Source organism: Lentinula edodes, assembly GCF_021015755.1.
Source record: "Lentinula edodes strain Le(Bin) 0899 ss11 chromosome Unknown C8R40scaffold_5, whole genome shotgun sequence".
Lineage (NCBI taxonomy): Eukaryota > Fungi > Basidiomycota > Agaricomycetes > Agaricales > Omphalotaceae > Lentinula > Lentinula edodes.
In genome coordinates, this window is record NW_025764311.1 from 808,365 (window position 1) to 823,857 (window position 15,493).

The following is a 15,493-nucleotide window of genomic DNA, read 5'->3' on the forward strand; positions in this document are numbered from 1 at the left end:
GATATGGACTCAGATTGTAGCGCAGTTGATCTAAAAACAGTAACTAGTGCTACTGACAGTGAAACAAATTTGAACGTAGGCCTGGATAGTAGGGTAAAAGTTGGTCTTGTATGCACAGGGATTATCCTAAGTAACATTGGCAAAAAAACTAACGAGCACGGACATGGATGCAAGGTACGCACAGGCCTGTTAAAAGTTGACCGGGCAAAAAAACCATCGCGGTTCTTGATTCTTGCAAACATCCATCCTCTCCTTTATAATCTGGACGACTTCATCCTCTTCATGCGCTATCAATTTACTGTAAGCAATCGAGTGGCTGTCGTATATGATTATCATCAAGGCATATTCCACGGAAACTGGTGGCAAGAATCTCAACCCGTAGTTGCAATGTTTCCGCAGATCTTGCTCAACATCATGCGTGATCATTGACCATATGAAACGTCCTTTTTCGAAACCCGGAGGTGGTCGAGGAAGGTTATGTTTTCGGTGATATTCGACGCAGTCTTGAATGTTTATACCAAAGGCCCAGTAAAGTTTTTCAGGCTTGACGTAGTCAGGATCTCGTCTCAAACGGACACGGTCGAGTCGATACTTCGCAGGGACCTCTTTCCCGGGAGGTAAGATTAATTTAGCACGCTCCTTGATCTGAGAAAACCTCAGACACTTCGAAGACACAAGGGAGAGTCACTCACCCCGTCGGGCACGTCGTCAGGAGTACGCCGCGGACAGAACATCGTCTCGTAAGTGACCTCTTCCGTTGTGGATGCCATCAATCGTGTGAATGGTTATGTGCTGGTAATAGGTATACAGAGTCAGTACTTCGTAAGCTTATATATTGTTCACGTATCGCAATAAGCGCCCATGCGCCCCCATGCGCTGATCCTTTTCGTGCACTTTCAGCAACAAGATAAACAAGCACATTACAAGGATAAGAACACGTATCAAAAGATAAAATGAGGTATTAGAACAAATCATGACAATGCTCACCCACAACTTGCCAACAGTGGCGAAAAAAAACAAAACGAACAAAAGAATGACTCAAAAGCATCAAACTGAAGCACAAGGCATAATAATTGAACAAGTATGTAGTCTGAATGTGGTTACGCATAATGATTATCAGTGGCTCGGATAGTCAGTCAGTTAGTCACAACACAGCAGTTTGAATATCGATTGCCCATATCGGTGGTCCCCTAGGAGTATAAAAAGGTCTAGATAATCGAGTGTTCAATCCGACAGTTTTCAAACAATTTCCTTCCAGCCTGACATTTTAGTCAATTACAAGCCTCTTACCTATGTACAAAGATCCTTCGGTGAGTTTCTTTTCTACCGTCATTATCACTGGTGAGCTTTGCATTTAGGTGATTCTCCTCAAGAGAGATTCTATATTCAAGCGACTCGAAAGTGATCTCATCTTGGCACAATCCAACGCTGAAATCGAGTTTCATCTGTATCCTCTCCTCAATCGCGTCGTGACTGACTTCTGTAGTGTCAATGAGGGGGATAATCGCTTCACTCTTGAATGCCACCCACAGGCATATTTTGGTGACTCAGCCCCTGGCAGTTATCGCCTCCCGGATTGTGCTGCCTGCACCTTTGACTCCCGGGCTTCTACCATGAAGGAGGCCATCAAGCCTGTATTTTGGTTTGAGGCAAAGCCATTACGTGACTCTGGCAATTGGCGGGATAAAGAAGTATTAATCGACATGATGGCTTCCCACTATTTCGCAACAGCCATTCCACAGGTTCGTGAACAAGTGAAACATGCCTTCAGAAGCTTCGATGGTCCCACACAATATCCCGTTTTCATCCTTGTAGGACTTTATTGGTCCATGTTAATTTTTGACAAAGATAAGGAGCAACGAGCCTATGAACATGAAGAGACTGTTGCTAGCCAAGTTCTAGCCAGACAAGCAGTAGCAGCTAATCTTTTGGCACTGAAAGACCGCGCGACCTCAACGGCATCTACTACGTCTGTAGTAGACCCAGGTGGCGCTCAAGAGAAAAGTCGCTTTTCATCTCCTGAACGGCAGATAGATGTTTTCGATGACTATCTTCCGGAACTCAAGTATTTCAATGAGCCTTTGCTTCTGGGAACGCCTGTCCAGGAGTATAATCCAGTATTTTTGCATGCATTGTCGACAATTATGGAAAAGCATGAATTTAGTCAACAACCCTCATGTTTCGACGTACCACATAACTACCAGTATGTGCCCAATATCAATATGGTAAGCATGTTCTACCCTTCAAGAATATTGGGTTTCACATAATTTAATTCTTTGTAGGCCAGCGGAATGGAAAAGCTGCGCACAGTATACCGCGATATTCTCAACAGCATTATGGTCAATGCTACCATGGAGCGTGAGGACGAGGAGTATTCGCAATCCGAAGATTCAAAAGATGGAAGTTACAAACCACCTGGGAGACACAATGCTCCTCCTCACTGGGTCTATAATGAGGAGAGCCCAATTCAGACGCGTGCACGAACAAAGAGAGGCCGCAGAGTTATTTCCCCCCTGGATTCCTCACCTGTGGAGCAGCAAGCTCCTCATGGTTCTGGTTCCAGCATGTGACACTATGTAGCCTTTATTTCTTTTACATAGGCTCATGACATATAGTTGATAGTGACTCCTCTTTGAGAACAGGAAGAAAACCTAGAGCAGCAATCCGGATATAAATATAATTATTTGATAACACATTCTATGAAAAATTCCGAAGGAAAAACAGCGACCCACTGAAGTGAAACCAAAAGTGAAAGTGTGAGTAGGAGTTCGAGCAATAGAGTAAAAATACGGGCTTGTGTATGCATACATGATGACAAGGAAATTCTGACTGGGTGGCATCAGATGTAATCTGAACTTGCTCATTTCAAGAATGACATGCAGGGTACTCGCATGTCACTTAACATTCAACTAGGTGAAAAACCATTGCAGTTTGCGGTTCATGATTCTTGCAAACATACATCCTGTCCTTTAAAATTTGAATGACTTCCTCCTCTTCATGGGCTATCAGTTTACTGTAGGCAACTGAGTGGTTGTCAGACATGACTGCCATGGACCAGTATTCCTCTGATACTGGTGGAATGAAATACAGCACATAGTGACAATGTTTACCCAAATTTTCCCCGACGTCAATCAAAAGCATTTCAGAGCATTTTTTGGGCCGAGAAAATAGCACTCTCCCTATACCCATACTCCCTCATAACAGCTCATAACCCATACCTCTGGACCTCGACGGAGGGGTATGGGTTAAGAGCCTGGAGTCGACTGTTGTACGGAGCCGCCCGGCAAACTTGTGTACCTGAAAGTGAATTCCGATCGATCGTGACATTTTTTCATGAGCTTTTTTATTTACAAGTTTTCGGCAGGTGGTGTGAGGTGGTGTGCGTCTTGAACCTGAACCACCACTTTCCTCGCAGGACTTATTTTAGCTTCCAGCGTAATGTCTTCCCCCTTGGCCAAGGATTCAAAGGATTTTGACTACGCTGCTCCAGCGCTCGAATCTCAGTCAATCATCGAGGCCCCTCCCCCGAAACGACCTCCCATCGAATTTTCCTCTCCAGCCGCTTTTGTCAAGAGTCTCGATGCTCGTATTAAGAGTATTTTCACGAGAAGATTCCTCTTTTCTCTGTTTGCTGGCCAGATTGTATCTTTGTGCATCACTTGCACGAATGTATCTACGACGGAACTGATGCTCAGAAACTGGGCTCTTCCGACCACCCAGAACGTTTTCTTGTGCGTCCTGTGGCATTTCTTGATCAAATATCTCTCAATGTGGACTAACCTCTTCGTATTCATCTAGCTATTTCGCCCTTTTCGCCACATACACACCCTACACAATATTCCGATGTCAGTAGCCGCTCCCCCACTTTACCATATCTTTCCTAGCTTTTAATATATCGACACATTCTAGATGGCTTCAAGGGATGGCTTGAGATGGTCATGCGTGACGGGTGGAAATGTATGTGCATCCATCTAGCCATTGTTGGTTAAACCTAATCTAAATGTTTGTTATCAGACATTATCTTAGCCGCATGTGATGTTGAGGGAAATTTCATGGTGGTGAAAGCTTATGAATACACGGATTTGCTATCTTGCATGCTACTTGACGCGTGCGTAATACGTTCCCGAGCGCATTCAACTGGCAATTGAATCTCTGTCAATAGATGGGCCATTCCAGTCTGTCTTTTCTTCTCGTGGCTCTATTTTCGAACAAAATATCATTGGACACAGCTTCTGGTACGGGTTTTCCATCTATATCAACTGCAGGATATGTATCTTCGCCGCGACAAACATCACTGATTCGTGAATATGAATACAGGGCGTCTTCATTTGCGTCTTAGGTCTCGGACTTCTTGTATGCTCCGACGAGCTGACAAAGAAAGACTACGAAGCACTTTCAAGGGGCAAGGGTGATGCTCTAATGGTCGCTGGAGCGACTTTGTACGGTTTCAGTAAGTCTTACTCCACCTACCTTTTTCCTATATATCTTATTCCGCTCCATATAGCTAATGCTACAGAGGAATTCTTCGTCCGTAAAAGACCCCTATATGAGGTGTGCCCGACATGGTCAATTCCTGCATCCATTTCACTAACTCCGACGAAGGTTGTCGGTCAACTGGGAATGTTCGGATTCATCATCTGCGTCTCTCAAGCTGCTGGACTGGAGCACAATGACATGCACACAGCTACATGGAGCGGAGCCAATGGTATTTCTTCCATCATTCAATGCTTTCAAGTCACCCAAATGAACCCTTTACTAAACTCCAGTCGGCCTCCTTCTGGCATACACATCCGCCATGTTCATTTTGTACACCGTCGCGCCAATTCTATATCGTATGGCGTCTTCAGGCTACTACAATCTGAGCTTGCTTTCGAGTGACTTTTACGGCCTGATATTTGGATTGGGACTTTATGTGCGTAGTTCTAATCTTATTTGTGTCAGTGAAAGCGGCAAACTTAAACTTTCTCCAGCACTACCAACCGTACTGGTTATACTTTGTCGCGTATGTTATCGTTGTCATCGGATTGATCACGTACTTCTGGTATTCCGCTCGTGAGTCTCATCTATTCCTGATAATCTGACGACCTGACTCTTTTGCTTTGACTGTCCGTCCTTCGTCCGTCTTCCCCGTTTCGCATACTCTACACACAGCCGAAGACCAAGCTGAACTTGCTCCGGAAGCACCAGCGTATATACAGGAACGACGGGAGGATTTGCGGGGCCCCCAGAAGATCGCAGGGAACCTTTAGGCACTTCAAGATGCATTTCATCTCGTTTGCCGAATAAAACAATGAGGTTTAAAACCATTTTAGAAGGTACTACATAGTCGTCTATTTTCTCCTCGCATGAGGCAACAGGGCGCCAACAACGGTAGGGGTTCGTAATGAGATGGTGCTTACAAGAAGGGGTGTACTTTCAGAACTACGCATTCATGACAATGCAGTACGCTGTACTTGTATGCCTTTGCACAAATCATTTGGGTTGACGACTTCATGTGGCAATTTGGAAAAGGTTCTCCGTGGTCAGCCGTAGTCTTGCGTATAATTTGTAGGAAACATTATGGATGGCTTTGAGACGCTTCCTGACGCGCTGCCTGACAAAGATGTTCCCGGAGCTGGAACTGCGATCACATATACATCATGTCCCGGTGAAAATATGATATCACTCCGAGCAAGACATGACCGAGCAAGACATGAGCTACCACTTCAACTGTACTACATTCCGGTGTTATTCAAGAATTGATTTAGGTGCAGGATCCATCCCCTAGGACTCTTTCCTTTCTTCGAGCGACTTGTAGCAAGATCTTTCTGTATTTGGTGAGTTCTTTTTATCCGCTTTGAGGTACATCGGAACTGACACAATCTTCATCACTGGCATCTGTTATTAAAGTCATCATCTTTTGCATCGAGGAATCAGAAGGAGAAGGATGGACAACGGACTTTCCACCTGTAATTTGACTCACCGAATTTGCAGCAGTGATAATAATAATGGAAATATCTTCTGCAAGAGGTAAAGCATCGACGGATATTTGAAGCAAACTGTGAAACGTTTCATAAACCGGAGAATTGAATGTGTTGAACTCGAGCTGCCAGCCACCATCCCCGAAGAGGCGGAAGACACATTTTTTCCTCTTTGGCTACGTTGTCGTTCCTCAGCTGTCCTTCGTGTCCCCTGTATCTCTGTGCCTTCCGGCTTCTTGAATGCAGTCCACCCATTGTTATTGAGCGTTCCCAAAACAGATCGAACAAGCTGGGCGGAGGCGAGTTGATCATCAAAGATATGAGTTTAGAGAAACACATTGGGCTTGCAGGTAATTATGTTGTGTCACTTTTCCGTGGCAAGCGTTTTTGGATGAAGACTGGCTAGAAAAAGAAAAAGTTCGGGAGAGTTCGGGGTTACATAATAGGGATACAATGTGACTTATGTGACTCTAGAATCTACGCGATCACCCGGAGTGCACGAGTTTCTCTCACCATACCTTGAGTTGTTTTACGCATGCAGTAGGAGTGTTTTTGTGGCATTCAAACTCCTCATTCTTGTGCCAGCCTGCAAGTACTCTTCAACTTATACAGTAGATACCCTTCACACGATTGATGGCATCCACAACGGAAGAGGTCACTTACGAGACGATGTTTTGTCCGCGGCGTACTCCTGACGACGTGCCCGACGGGGTGAGTGCCTCTCCCTTGTGTCTTCGAAGTGTCTGAGGTTTTCTCAGATCAAGGAGCGTGCTAAATTAATCTTACCTCCCGGGAAAGAGGTCCCTGCGAAGTATCGACTCGACCGTGTCCGTTTGAGACGAGATCCTGACTACGTCAAGCCCGAAAAACTTTACTGGGCCTTTGGTATAAACATTCAAGACTGCGTCGAATATCACCGAAAACATAATCTTCCTCGACCACCTCCGGGTTTCGAAAAAGGACGTTTCATATGGTCAATGATCACGCATGATGTTGAGCAAGATCTGCGTAAACATTGCAACTACGGGTTGAGATTCTTGTCACCAGTTTCCGTGGAATACGCCTTGATGATAATCATATACGACAGCCACTCGATTGCTTACAGTAAATTGATAGCGCATGAAGAGGATGAAGTCGTCCAGATTATGAAGGAGAGGATGGATGTTTGCAAGAATCAAGAACCGCGATGGTTTTTTTGCCCGGTTAATTTTTAACAGACCTGTGCGTACCGTGCTTCTATGTCCGTACTTCTATGTCCGTGCTCATTAGTTTTTTTAAACCAATGTTACTTAATCAGGATAATCCCAGTGCATACAAGATTAACTTTTACCCTACTCGTTCATATATCGTCATGTTTGGCTTTTGTATCGTCGACGAGGACGCGGCGTAGTTAGATAGCGGCCAACAGGGATTCTGAGCTGAAAGATGAACCTAGTCGAGATGTGGTGCAACTTCAAATTCATTAAGGAAACAGTTCCCCCCGCGCACATCACGGTGAATTCGTCGAGCCTGCCGGAACAAATTAAGGCTTCAAATTGTTCAATACCTCGTCGTCACTCAGATTGTCCACATCAGAGGGTTGTAAAGTGAGAAGTGCAATTGAGAACGAAAAGAAAGACAAAACGGTCACATCAGTAACGGCTCCCGTTACTGATCTCACAGGAGTGACCCGTCAGGTGACAAACTACGTGCCCGTTCATCCCATCCGTCGGATTCTTCACCTTCCGGACGTCGAGCGGGCGATCGAGGGCGACGGGAGTAGAATAATCTGCTCCCGATGCGTCCTCGAAGACTGAGAATATTGTGTATGCAAGGCAAATGATGGAAACCGAATGAGAAACTTTTGCAGACTGCACATAATCTGCTTTCCAGCCAAGCATTGACTGCAAGGGACTGAATCCGATTGGTCCGTGATTCAGTTCAGGAGATATGAAGAAGAGACGAGAATTTTCATGTAAGGAACACAGAGACTCACAGAATGTTTAGAATCCACTGAGACATTGCCATTGTGTACGTAGTAGTAATATGGAATGGAAAGTAGGGAGTAGATTTAGAGGATAGAGAGCAAATGAGCAACGAGGAGCAGTAGGGAGTAGATTTAGAGGATAGAGAGCAAATGAGCAACAAGGAGCAGTAAAAGTGAGCAGCTGAGACCTAGGGACGTTGTCGTCGTAATTGAATGAGCAACGAGGAGCGATAAAGGACCTAGATACAGTGACACAACTCCGGTACATTGATGGAGCATAAACATGTATATAAACACGTATTCGGTCAGTTCGGTCAGTGCCGGCTGTATACTTATCAATGCAACATAGCCATGAATCGTCTTTCTTACTCTGTGGGTTTGTCTTTGAACCTTTACGTTTTGTGTTTTGTGTAAAATCCACCGGATTCTGCCAGCCAGAAAAAATACGAAGTGCTGTTGGTATAAAAAAAAGACAATTCTCTGTGTGCGCTTAATGGCTTACAAGAGCATGTCGCGGGATAAGATTTGTTTATTCTTCATTTGCCTTTGTACCAGAAACACTGAACAAGACTCATTTATTTGTCTACATACAATACACATTGAACAACGAAGATGAATTTCATGAAGAAGAGATAAGTAAGGATCCAATTTCACAGTCTGAGTCGCAGAGCCACGGCAAGAATGGGAGCAGGGATAGCAACTCTGATCATCTGCTCATCTGAACAGACAAGACCAGCTACTTGGGTAAAGAACGATGTACTAAAATCAACATCAATGGCATCATGAAGTTCTTTACCATGTACAGAGGGAGGGTTCTTGCCTCCGATTGTTGTGGACAGGGTAAAAGCATAAGGTCGTCCAGAATGGTCCAGATCAAAATGACTCTGCACTAACGGCACCAAGATTTCCCCATTTACCGGGTTGTAGACCACGTATTTCTGTCATTCGGATCAGCCGTTGAACTGCCAATGACTGAATGGTCACTTACGGAGCAAAGCATTCGGATAATTACTCCAGCATAGAGCTCACTGCGGAATTTTTGATTCACAAGCTCCGAACTCCAGCGAAAGTATTTCCTGCAAAAGGCCGCAATCTTTGGGGGGTGTGGTATGTTGTACACCCATTTTGAACCAACCTGAGGGCCCGATGAAGGTGAGAGGTCGGTGATAGGCTCTGTGAACATTTTTAGGGTCCTCAAGGTATCACTTGATGGGAAGTGGGCATCCAGGAATGCATGTGCGCGTTGGGGGCTCCGTCGTCGAAGATAGTGTCTAGAATTTGACTCGATTTCATCCGCAATGGAACAATTCAATTCGACAAAGGAACTGTCAAGCAAATGGGAGGACTGGGAAAATTGATGGTAGTTACGGAGCAAGGCCTCTCCATACCCGCATTTTGCCAATGCAATCGCGGTCATCATACCAATGCCATGAATTCCTTCATTATAATCACTTCCAACAATCAGAGCAATTAGAATGAATCCTTCTTTTGAAATTCCGAGACGCTCTTGAATGGTTCTTGCACAATATACATCCACCACAAAGCTTGTAGGAGATGATTCCGCACTATTCACCATCAAATTTCTGCTCCATGATTGAAGGTTGTACTGAACTTACCGGTTAAGCGAGAGAACACAGTTCGCACCAAAGGGAAATATGTTTCCGTCATTGGTAAGAATTGCTTTTATCAACCCAAAGTTGCTCATGGCCGACAGCTCAGCATTCACTTCCGCTTCTGTCTATGGCATCATCTGTTATGAAAGCTCCGATGAAAATGAACTCAGAGTACACATACCACATGTATGTGATAACTGAAGGCTTTGAGCAATTCCTTAAATTGCTCCAGTTCGTTGACATTGACTCCTGACTCAGGGCTGGCGTATACAAAAATGAAATCAGCGGCGGGAGCTCGACACAGATGGCACAGGAAGTCATAGGTTTGAATGAAGACCGTGCTGGGATCAACTGCTCGGAAACCCCGGAGCAGTGCCCTACAAATCAAATGAGAGATTTGTGCATTTATGTTTGAATATATTGAGACTCACTGAGCATCTATTCCTATACGGCATACCAGGTCACTTGCGTTCCTGTTTTCAAGTGTATAGTCTGCAAGCTTCATAGTTATTGCCGTTGGTTTAATAAACTATTGGGTGATAATAGTGTATCACTAAGTGTCCGTAATCTTGAATCGACATACGTACATTCCAGATATCTTGAATCCCCATTGTAGATAGTAGTAGCAGAAGGACAGTTAATCAACCCCTATTCCAACTCGATCGACGACAAGCTTGCCCATGTTTGGCCCATACTGCAGCTGCCCAGAAGCAAAGATGAATGAAAGCTTCCAACATCCAGGGAAGCGTTCTCTTAATATTGACCAGTTCACCACTGCTCACTGCCCCGTACTTAGGCGCACGATTCCCACACGATTTACTCACACGCTCCAGCGCCGGTCCGCACAGTCACTCATGAACATCGTCCAAGTTGCTCCCGCCTTCCAAGCAAATCTGTTCTTCACTGCAATGAACTGCCCACCTCAAAGCTGGGTACGGCCTGAAATATGGCGCGGCGCGTCCGGTTCCACTGCAGTTAAGTTCGGATCCTGCTGGTATTCTCCGTGTGTTCAACTTGACGGCAGTCATGGGGGCATACGTCTTGTCGTCACCTTCTCTCCTGACATCAGTCAACATATTGGCAACACGGCTGACGACACCCTCAGAACATCACGAAATCCTCCCTCCTTGCCAAACAGAAGTGCAATCGCGAATTTGAATTCGTCACCATTCATACTTCGGATTCTGGTTCACCCCGAGGCGCGGAGAGCATTGAGAGCAACCCATCGAGTGTTGTCAGGCTTGAAGTTGAGCTTCGGAGGGCGGGGTTTTCGCATTTAAGACATTAGTATGTGAGTCGTAGCTTGCTTGCCAGCTGTACTTCACTTACTCCCAATGTTCTATGTGCAGGATTACCTGTATCGTCAACTTGTTGGACAAGTCTGGTGATATCTTGTGGCCTTCTAGGGTGTGTTTCAAAGTACGAAGTGAACTTCCTTTGTGTGTTCTTTGCCTTAATTTATTCCAGGAACACACAATATTGAGTAGTAGACGAAATGACTGTCTCCCTCTCGCCCACAGACACGAACGACACCGCATATCCTCACGATAATACTCATGCTTTCCATCACGACTCCCCTCTTCATCATGAACAAATTCCTTCCGGTGGCCCCGCTCAATAGCGGAAGGAAGAAAATCATTCATTTCCTGCTTCTATTCAATCACCGCACGATAACGCTCATTCTATTGGGACCCCGCATCGCAATTACACTGGCGTGAATGAAGTTCCTTCTCGGCCAGCAAGTCGGATAGATTTTGTAATGGGATTTTCAAGCGCGCGGTCGGCCGGTGCCTTGGGTGAGGTTGAAACAGACGCAGGTTCGTTCACACAAACGGACTCCATCTGCTACTTTCCGGTGGACACGCGAAATCTTGAAAAAGATGCGGTTGACAGGCGCTACTCCAACTTCCGACTTTGAACCTCTGCCCTGCCCTGAAATATCAGCAACGAACGAGCCATCTAAAGCGGCTCGATCCCTCGGCTTCAAACTCGTTGCTGCTCTCGTCTTCTTCCTCTGGCTCATACCCAGCTCTCGAAAGTATCACTATCTCGTTGACCCCAGAACCGCGTCCCAAACATACACGTCTTCCCTGTCTATTATCCTTATTTCCGCTTGTAATACCGTCCCCCCTTCTCGCAATCGCAGTCTACACCACAGTCTCCATCACAATCTCTGTTCCAACCCCAACGGCACCTATATACCGATAGAGGCCACTCGCGACATGATCTACATTAACGCAAATGGTTTTGGGCGGTTGAGGGAGGAAGATTGGGCACGTTACACGGAGTGGTTGGGAGAGTATCAGTCTCAGCAGGAAGCCTGTTCAGGGATGTCAACTTCGCCTGTCCTCACGACACAGGGTAGTGAACAGGATAAAACATGCACCCTCCCTGTGCAAGGATGGCAGCCACGATGCCGTCCTTCCCATACGATGTGTCCTTCTACTCGCGAATCACCTCGCAATTTCCACCTACTCGCAAATCACCTACTCGCGAATCTCCACAAATCTCCTACTTGCGAATATCAAAAATTTGTACTTGAGTCGGTGGTGGTTCTCGCGAGTGGTCGACTGGTCCAAATGTACCGACAGACACTTTACAGACAGAGTCGACCCCGGTATTGCTGTCGCGCTCAATTCTATCTTCCGGCGGAAAGGTTAAGGGCACCTTGACACGTCAGCGTCCAAAGTTTCCGGCCACTAACTATCTTACCGCGTACACTAGGGTCGTAGAGCCCTTGTGAGGAATGTTCGGGATGTCTCTGCTTGAATTAGCAGCGCATCTCTGTAACCTTCGTCCGCCTCCTTGTACAAACGAAGTTACCAGGGGATTATGCACCCAATGTAGTTCTTGAACATGCTGAACAACACTGGAAATTGGAATGGCGCTAAAATGGTGCTAGCACTGGCTTGGGAATGGAACCAGGCAGTGCCATGAGCACGTCGTCGTCGAACTTTGAGACTACGGAGTTGACTCACCTTCTTTCTTCCTGTCCTACCATCATCATCCCCACCAAATCCACCGTGAACGTTAAGATTCAACACTGATTGATATACGTGACATGTACCATTGGTACTTGTAGGCGATCCACGCTTACATCTCTCGCCAGCTATTTTGCTTTTTTCGTTCCGGCTTTGCATCGCTATCTTGTAAAATGTCCGTGCCTCCTTCTCCAGCATTGGCTGACCGACTTCACTACACATTGTATCAATCTCGTCAAACTTCTCATCCGCTTTCAGCTGATTCCACAGCTTCAATCTAGTTTCGGCACCTCGCCTCAGTACCGCTGTCTTCTTCTCCTTTAGGAACTTCGCCTCACCCCAGCTCTGATGTGACCTCATATCACATTTACCGACACAATCTAAACATGGTGGACGAGTCCGATGGCTCTGCTCCCGGAACTGGCGAGGTGGTGGGCCTTGTGAGGACCATTAACCTGACCAGCAGTCCCACAACCTCTATCATTCCAGAACATGACCTCGAGGATTCTCGTGTCCCCGGCGAGTCCTAAGTCATCCGTTGGTAGAGCTCCGCGTCAACATTTGGAGGTGCCCTACCTTCTTCCCCAGAGGTATTGCCTTCGACTTGTTGCTAGCCTTGCGCCTATACCTTCAAGTGGTGCCACTAGCTCGGCCGTCATCGACGCTCTTCCCAGCCTGCTTACTTCTAGCACACTCTCAAGCATCCTTAGCTCCTCTTCCTTCCACACGGCCTCTTCCTCCAGCTCAATCTCAATGTCATTCTCAATCTCAGGTTCAACAAATAAGTTGTCGTTGAACTCTGTGACTACGGATTCAACCGACCCAATGTTGCCAAAGAATGACGTTGCCTCCGAGCCCGGCCCCCTGGAACCACGCGTATTCATTGACTTAAATGGGCTTCACTCCCAACCACGCCTATGCAGGAAATCAAAATCAACAAGATTTTTATTGGGTCTTGTCAGCTGAATCGATAATTTCCGCTCTACTGTGAAGATTGTTCTAGCGGCTGGTCCGGATGAGAAAGTTTACAATGGTTTGATCATTGAGTAAGTCGCTTGGGTTTTAGTTCACCCACTCATCCTCACCTCGCAGGTTGCAAGTAGGGTGATCAGACTCCCCTCCGCCCTTTGGGTATTCGCACTGACAAAAATTCTGGGTATGAAAGCTCTTGTGAACATGTGCCATAGAGCTTGTAAGTCTACCCATCGCTTGAGGCTTAATTGTCGAATTGATTGGGTATTCTATAGGGAAGAGTTCAGTATTCATTGCGTGATTGCTCCTAGATTCGCGGATATCTTCCAGAACAACTCTATGTAGAATGGCATACTGCTGATTGCAGTGCCTCAGGAGGACTGCATGGCTCTTGCACGATGCGAAAGCTGGTCTATTCTACCACATACACACATACTGCAATCTGATACAATCTATGATCTTTCGATTTTCCTTGTCCTATGTGGATCTTGAGTATAAGTCATCAAATTAGTGAAGATACGTAAGTGAACGGGCATCCTGCCTCGCTTTGATTCATTCTTTTACAGGCATTTTTCTGTAGTATGCATGCCTCAATCGCGATTCATGGCTTCAGAGTTGCAATAAAGGGGGCTACACAGCTCTGACTTCACCCCCTATCCTATTATCATTGTCTGCTTTAGCACAATCGGAACTCCAGCATTTAATGCCAGAAATGGATGTTGAACCAGAGGTTTCTTCAGCACAATCGGAATGCGAGCATCTCATCCCAGGAATGGACGTTGAACCGGAGGTTCCCATCATTACGACTAAAGCCTACAAAGGGGTTCTTGCTGCTATCAATGAACACTCTTCGGCAGTTGATATACTCGACAACCTTGAAGAAGTTCAAGACAACATCACTATCGAACTCCCTCGGTCTACATTGGACGCTGATGAAGACGATAATGAAGACGATACAGCAGAAAGTTCGTTGGATCTATCAGACCTAATGAAGAGTATCAAGGAGGTTTCGAAGGGGGTATCTGAGAAGACCAGTAAGGAGTATATACGGTAGGTCATGGTTGCTCTTAGCCGTTGTCATATTCTTCAATTACATTGGGTAGGTTAATGAAACAATGTGAAAACTTTGTCCATAACCGCAAGATGGTCGCTTCAGGTTCTCCGTTCTTTTGCAAAGATCCACATCCTCATGCAGCTGAATACCTAGCAGCATGGATCATGGAATCGTAAGCCACTTTCTTCAATACCCTGACCTTCTTTGACCTTCAATAATATTGTCAGTTGTGATGAAATTAATCTTGATGGATCAGAAAAGGACAAGTCAAAGGAAAGGTCTACATTCACACATGCACAGAAAATGCGAGCTGCCGCAACTTTTGGGTTTGGTCGAATCCATGGCTTAGGCATGCTTGCGTGGCATCGTAGTGAATATACTGGAAAGATGTTAGGAAATCCATCCGTCTCGGAAACTTTAACCAGCTATATGCTGAGTTTGCGGCGGCGCAAGGTAGGCATATATATCTTTTAAGTTGCGGTAGTGACTCAAATGTATCATATCTTCCCTAGACATTTGTTGGAGAGACTACTACAAGTGCTCGGGCTGTAACCTCTGTAAGCATTTCAAATGTATGTTCACAAGTTCCAAAACTATAACAACCTCACTCTAGGCATTACTTTTGGAGCTTTACAAGTTCAATAACCGCCCTGAGTTTGCCGAACCACGTCCCTATGAGCCTGCTGTTCGAAATGTGCCCAAAGATCCTATGTACTGGGGAGGTTGTCATGCCCGTGCACTCCTTCATTTGGGCTACACCCTTAGCTTCTGCGATCTTCTTCGCATCGATGAGCTACTCAAGATACAGGTCCATGATATAGAGATGGACGAGAACGCGGAGACTGGTATGACAACCATAACACTAACTCTTCCATTTCGCAAAACCAGCCAATTCGGAGGTATGTACTATAGCCCAGCAACTACTCTATATATCTTATAATCACCAG

At 45.7% G+C, this 15,493-nt stretch overlaps 7 protein-coding genes across 7 annotated transcripts; 4 read left to right on the forward strand and 3 right to left on the reverse strand.

The window, feature by feature from the left end:
* Window positions 1–189: 189 nt before the first annotated feature.
* C8R40DRAFT_1167021 (uncharacterized protein) lies at window positions 190–770 on the reverse strand (the record flags this gene model as incomplete). The annotated part of the gene is made up of 2 exons (XM_046230943.1): window positions 190–645; window positions 693–770. The coding sequence occupies 2 exons, from the start codon at window positions 768–770 to the stop codon at window positions 190–192; spliced, it is 534 nt and encodes a 177-aa protein (XP_046090156.1).
* Window positions 771–1,235: 465 nt separating this feature from the next.
* C8R40DRAFT_1088652 (uncharacterized protein) lies at window positions 1,236–2,814 on the forward strand. The gene is made up of 5 exons (XM_046227418.1): window positions 1,236–1,309; window positions 1,358–2,241; window positions 2,309–2,446; window positions 2,527–2,651; window positions 2,733–2,814. The coding sequence occupies exons 1-4, from the start codon at window positions 1,293–1,295 to the stop codon at window positions 2,568–2,570; spliced, it is 1,083 nt and encodes a 360-aa protein (XP_046090157.1). The 5' UTR covers window positions 1,236–1,292; the 3' UTR covers window positions 2,571–2,651; window positions 2,733–2,814.
* A 624-nt stretch (window positions 2,815–3,438) lies between these two features.
* Window positions 3,439–5,249, forward strand: C8R40DRAFT_1037415 (uncharacterized protein; the record flags this gene model as incomplete). The annotated part of the gene is made up of 11 exons (XM_046223664.1): window positions 3,439–3,731; window positions 3,799–3,845; window positions 3,910–3,957; window positions 4,015–4,108; window positions 4,163–4,235; window positions 4,318–4,450; window positions 4,505–4,551; window positions 4,603–4,705; window positions 4,767–4,912; window positions 4,971–5,052; window positions 5,152–5,249. 11 exons carry the CDS (start codon window positions 3,439–3,441, stop codon window positions 5,247–5,249), a joined length of 1,164 nt encoding a protein of 387 aa, XP_046090158.1.
* A 1,184-nt stretch (window positions 5,250–6,433) lies between these two features.
* C8R40DRAFT_698798 (uncharacterized protein) lies at window positions 6,434–7,421 on the forward strand. Its single transcript, XM_046235906.1, has 3 exons — window positions 6,434–6,671; window positions 6,719–7,181; window positions 7,258–7,421. The coding sequence occupies exons 1-2, from the start codon at window positions 6,594–6,596 to the stop codon at window positions 7,172–7,174; spliced, it is 534 nt and encodes a 177-aa protein (XP_046090159.1). The 5' UTR covers window positions 6,434–6,593; the 3' UTR covers window positions 7,175–7,181; window positions 7,258–7,421.
* A 1,155-nt stretch (window positions 7,422–8,576) lies between these two features.
* On the reverse strand, window positions 8,577–10,150 carry C8R40DRAFT_1167025 (uncharacterized protein; the record flags this gene model as incomplete). Its single annotated transcript, XM_046230944.1, has 6 exons — window positions 8,577–8,864; window positions 8,915–9,491; window positions 9,543–9,664; window positions 9,721–9,916; window positions 9,971–10,068; window positions 10,127–10,150. The coding sequence occupies 6 exons, from the start codon at window positions 10,148–10,150 to the stop codon at window positions 8,577–8,579; spliced, it is 1,305 nt and encodes a 434-aa protein (XP_046090160.1).
* Window positions 10,151–11,243: 1,093 nt separating this feature from the next.
* C8R40DRAFT_1066789 (uncharacterized protein) lies at window positions 11,244–13,404 on the reverse strand (the record flags this gene model as incomplete). The annotated part of the gene is made up of 9 exons (XM_046225817.1): window positions 11,244–11,330; window positions 11,377–11,466; window positions 11,492–11,686; window positions 12,078–12,206; window positions 12,252–12,398; window positions 12,518–12,582; window positions 12,637–12,865; window positions 12,976–13,046; window positions 13,149–13,404. 9 exons carry the CDS (start codon window positions 13,402–13,404, stop codon window positions 11,244–11,246), a joined length of 1,269 nt encoding a protein of 422 aa, XP_046090161.1.
* A 1,370-nt stretch (window positions 13,405–14,774) lies between these two features.
* On the forward strand, window positions 14,775–15,486 carry C8R40DRAFT_1037416 (uncharacterized protein; the record flags this gene model as incomplete). The annotated part of the gene is made up of 3 exons (XM_046223665.1): window positions 14,775–14,999; window positions 15,059–15,130; window positions 15,160–15,486. Coding segments are annotated over 3 exons (624 nt in total), but the record flags the coding sequence as incomplete, so codon positions are not given.
* Window positions 15,487–15,493: the final 7 nt, after the last annotated feature.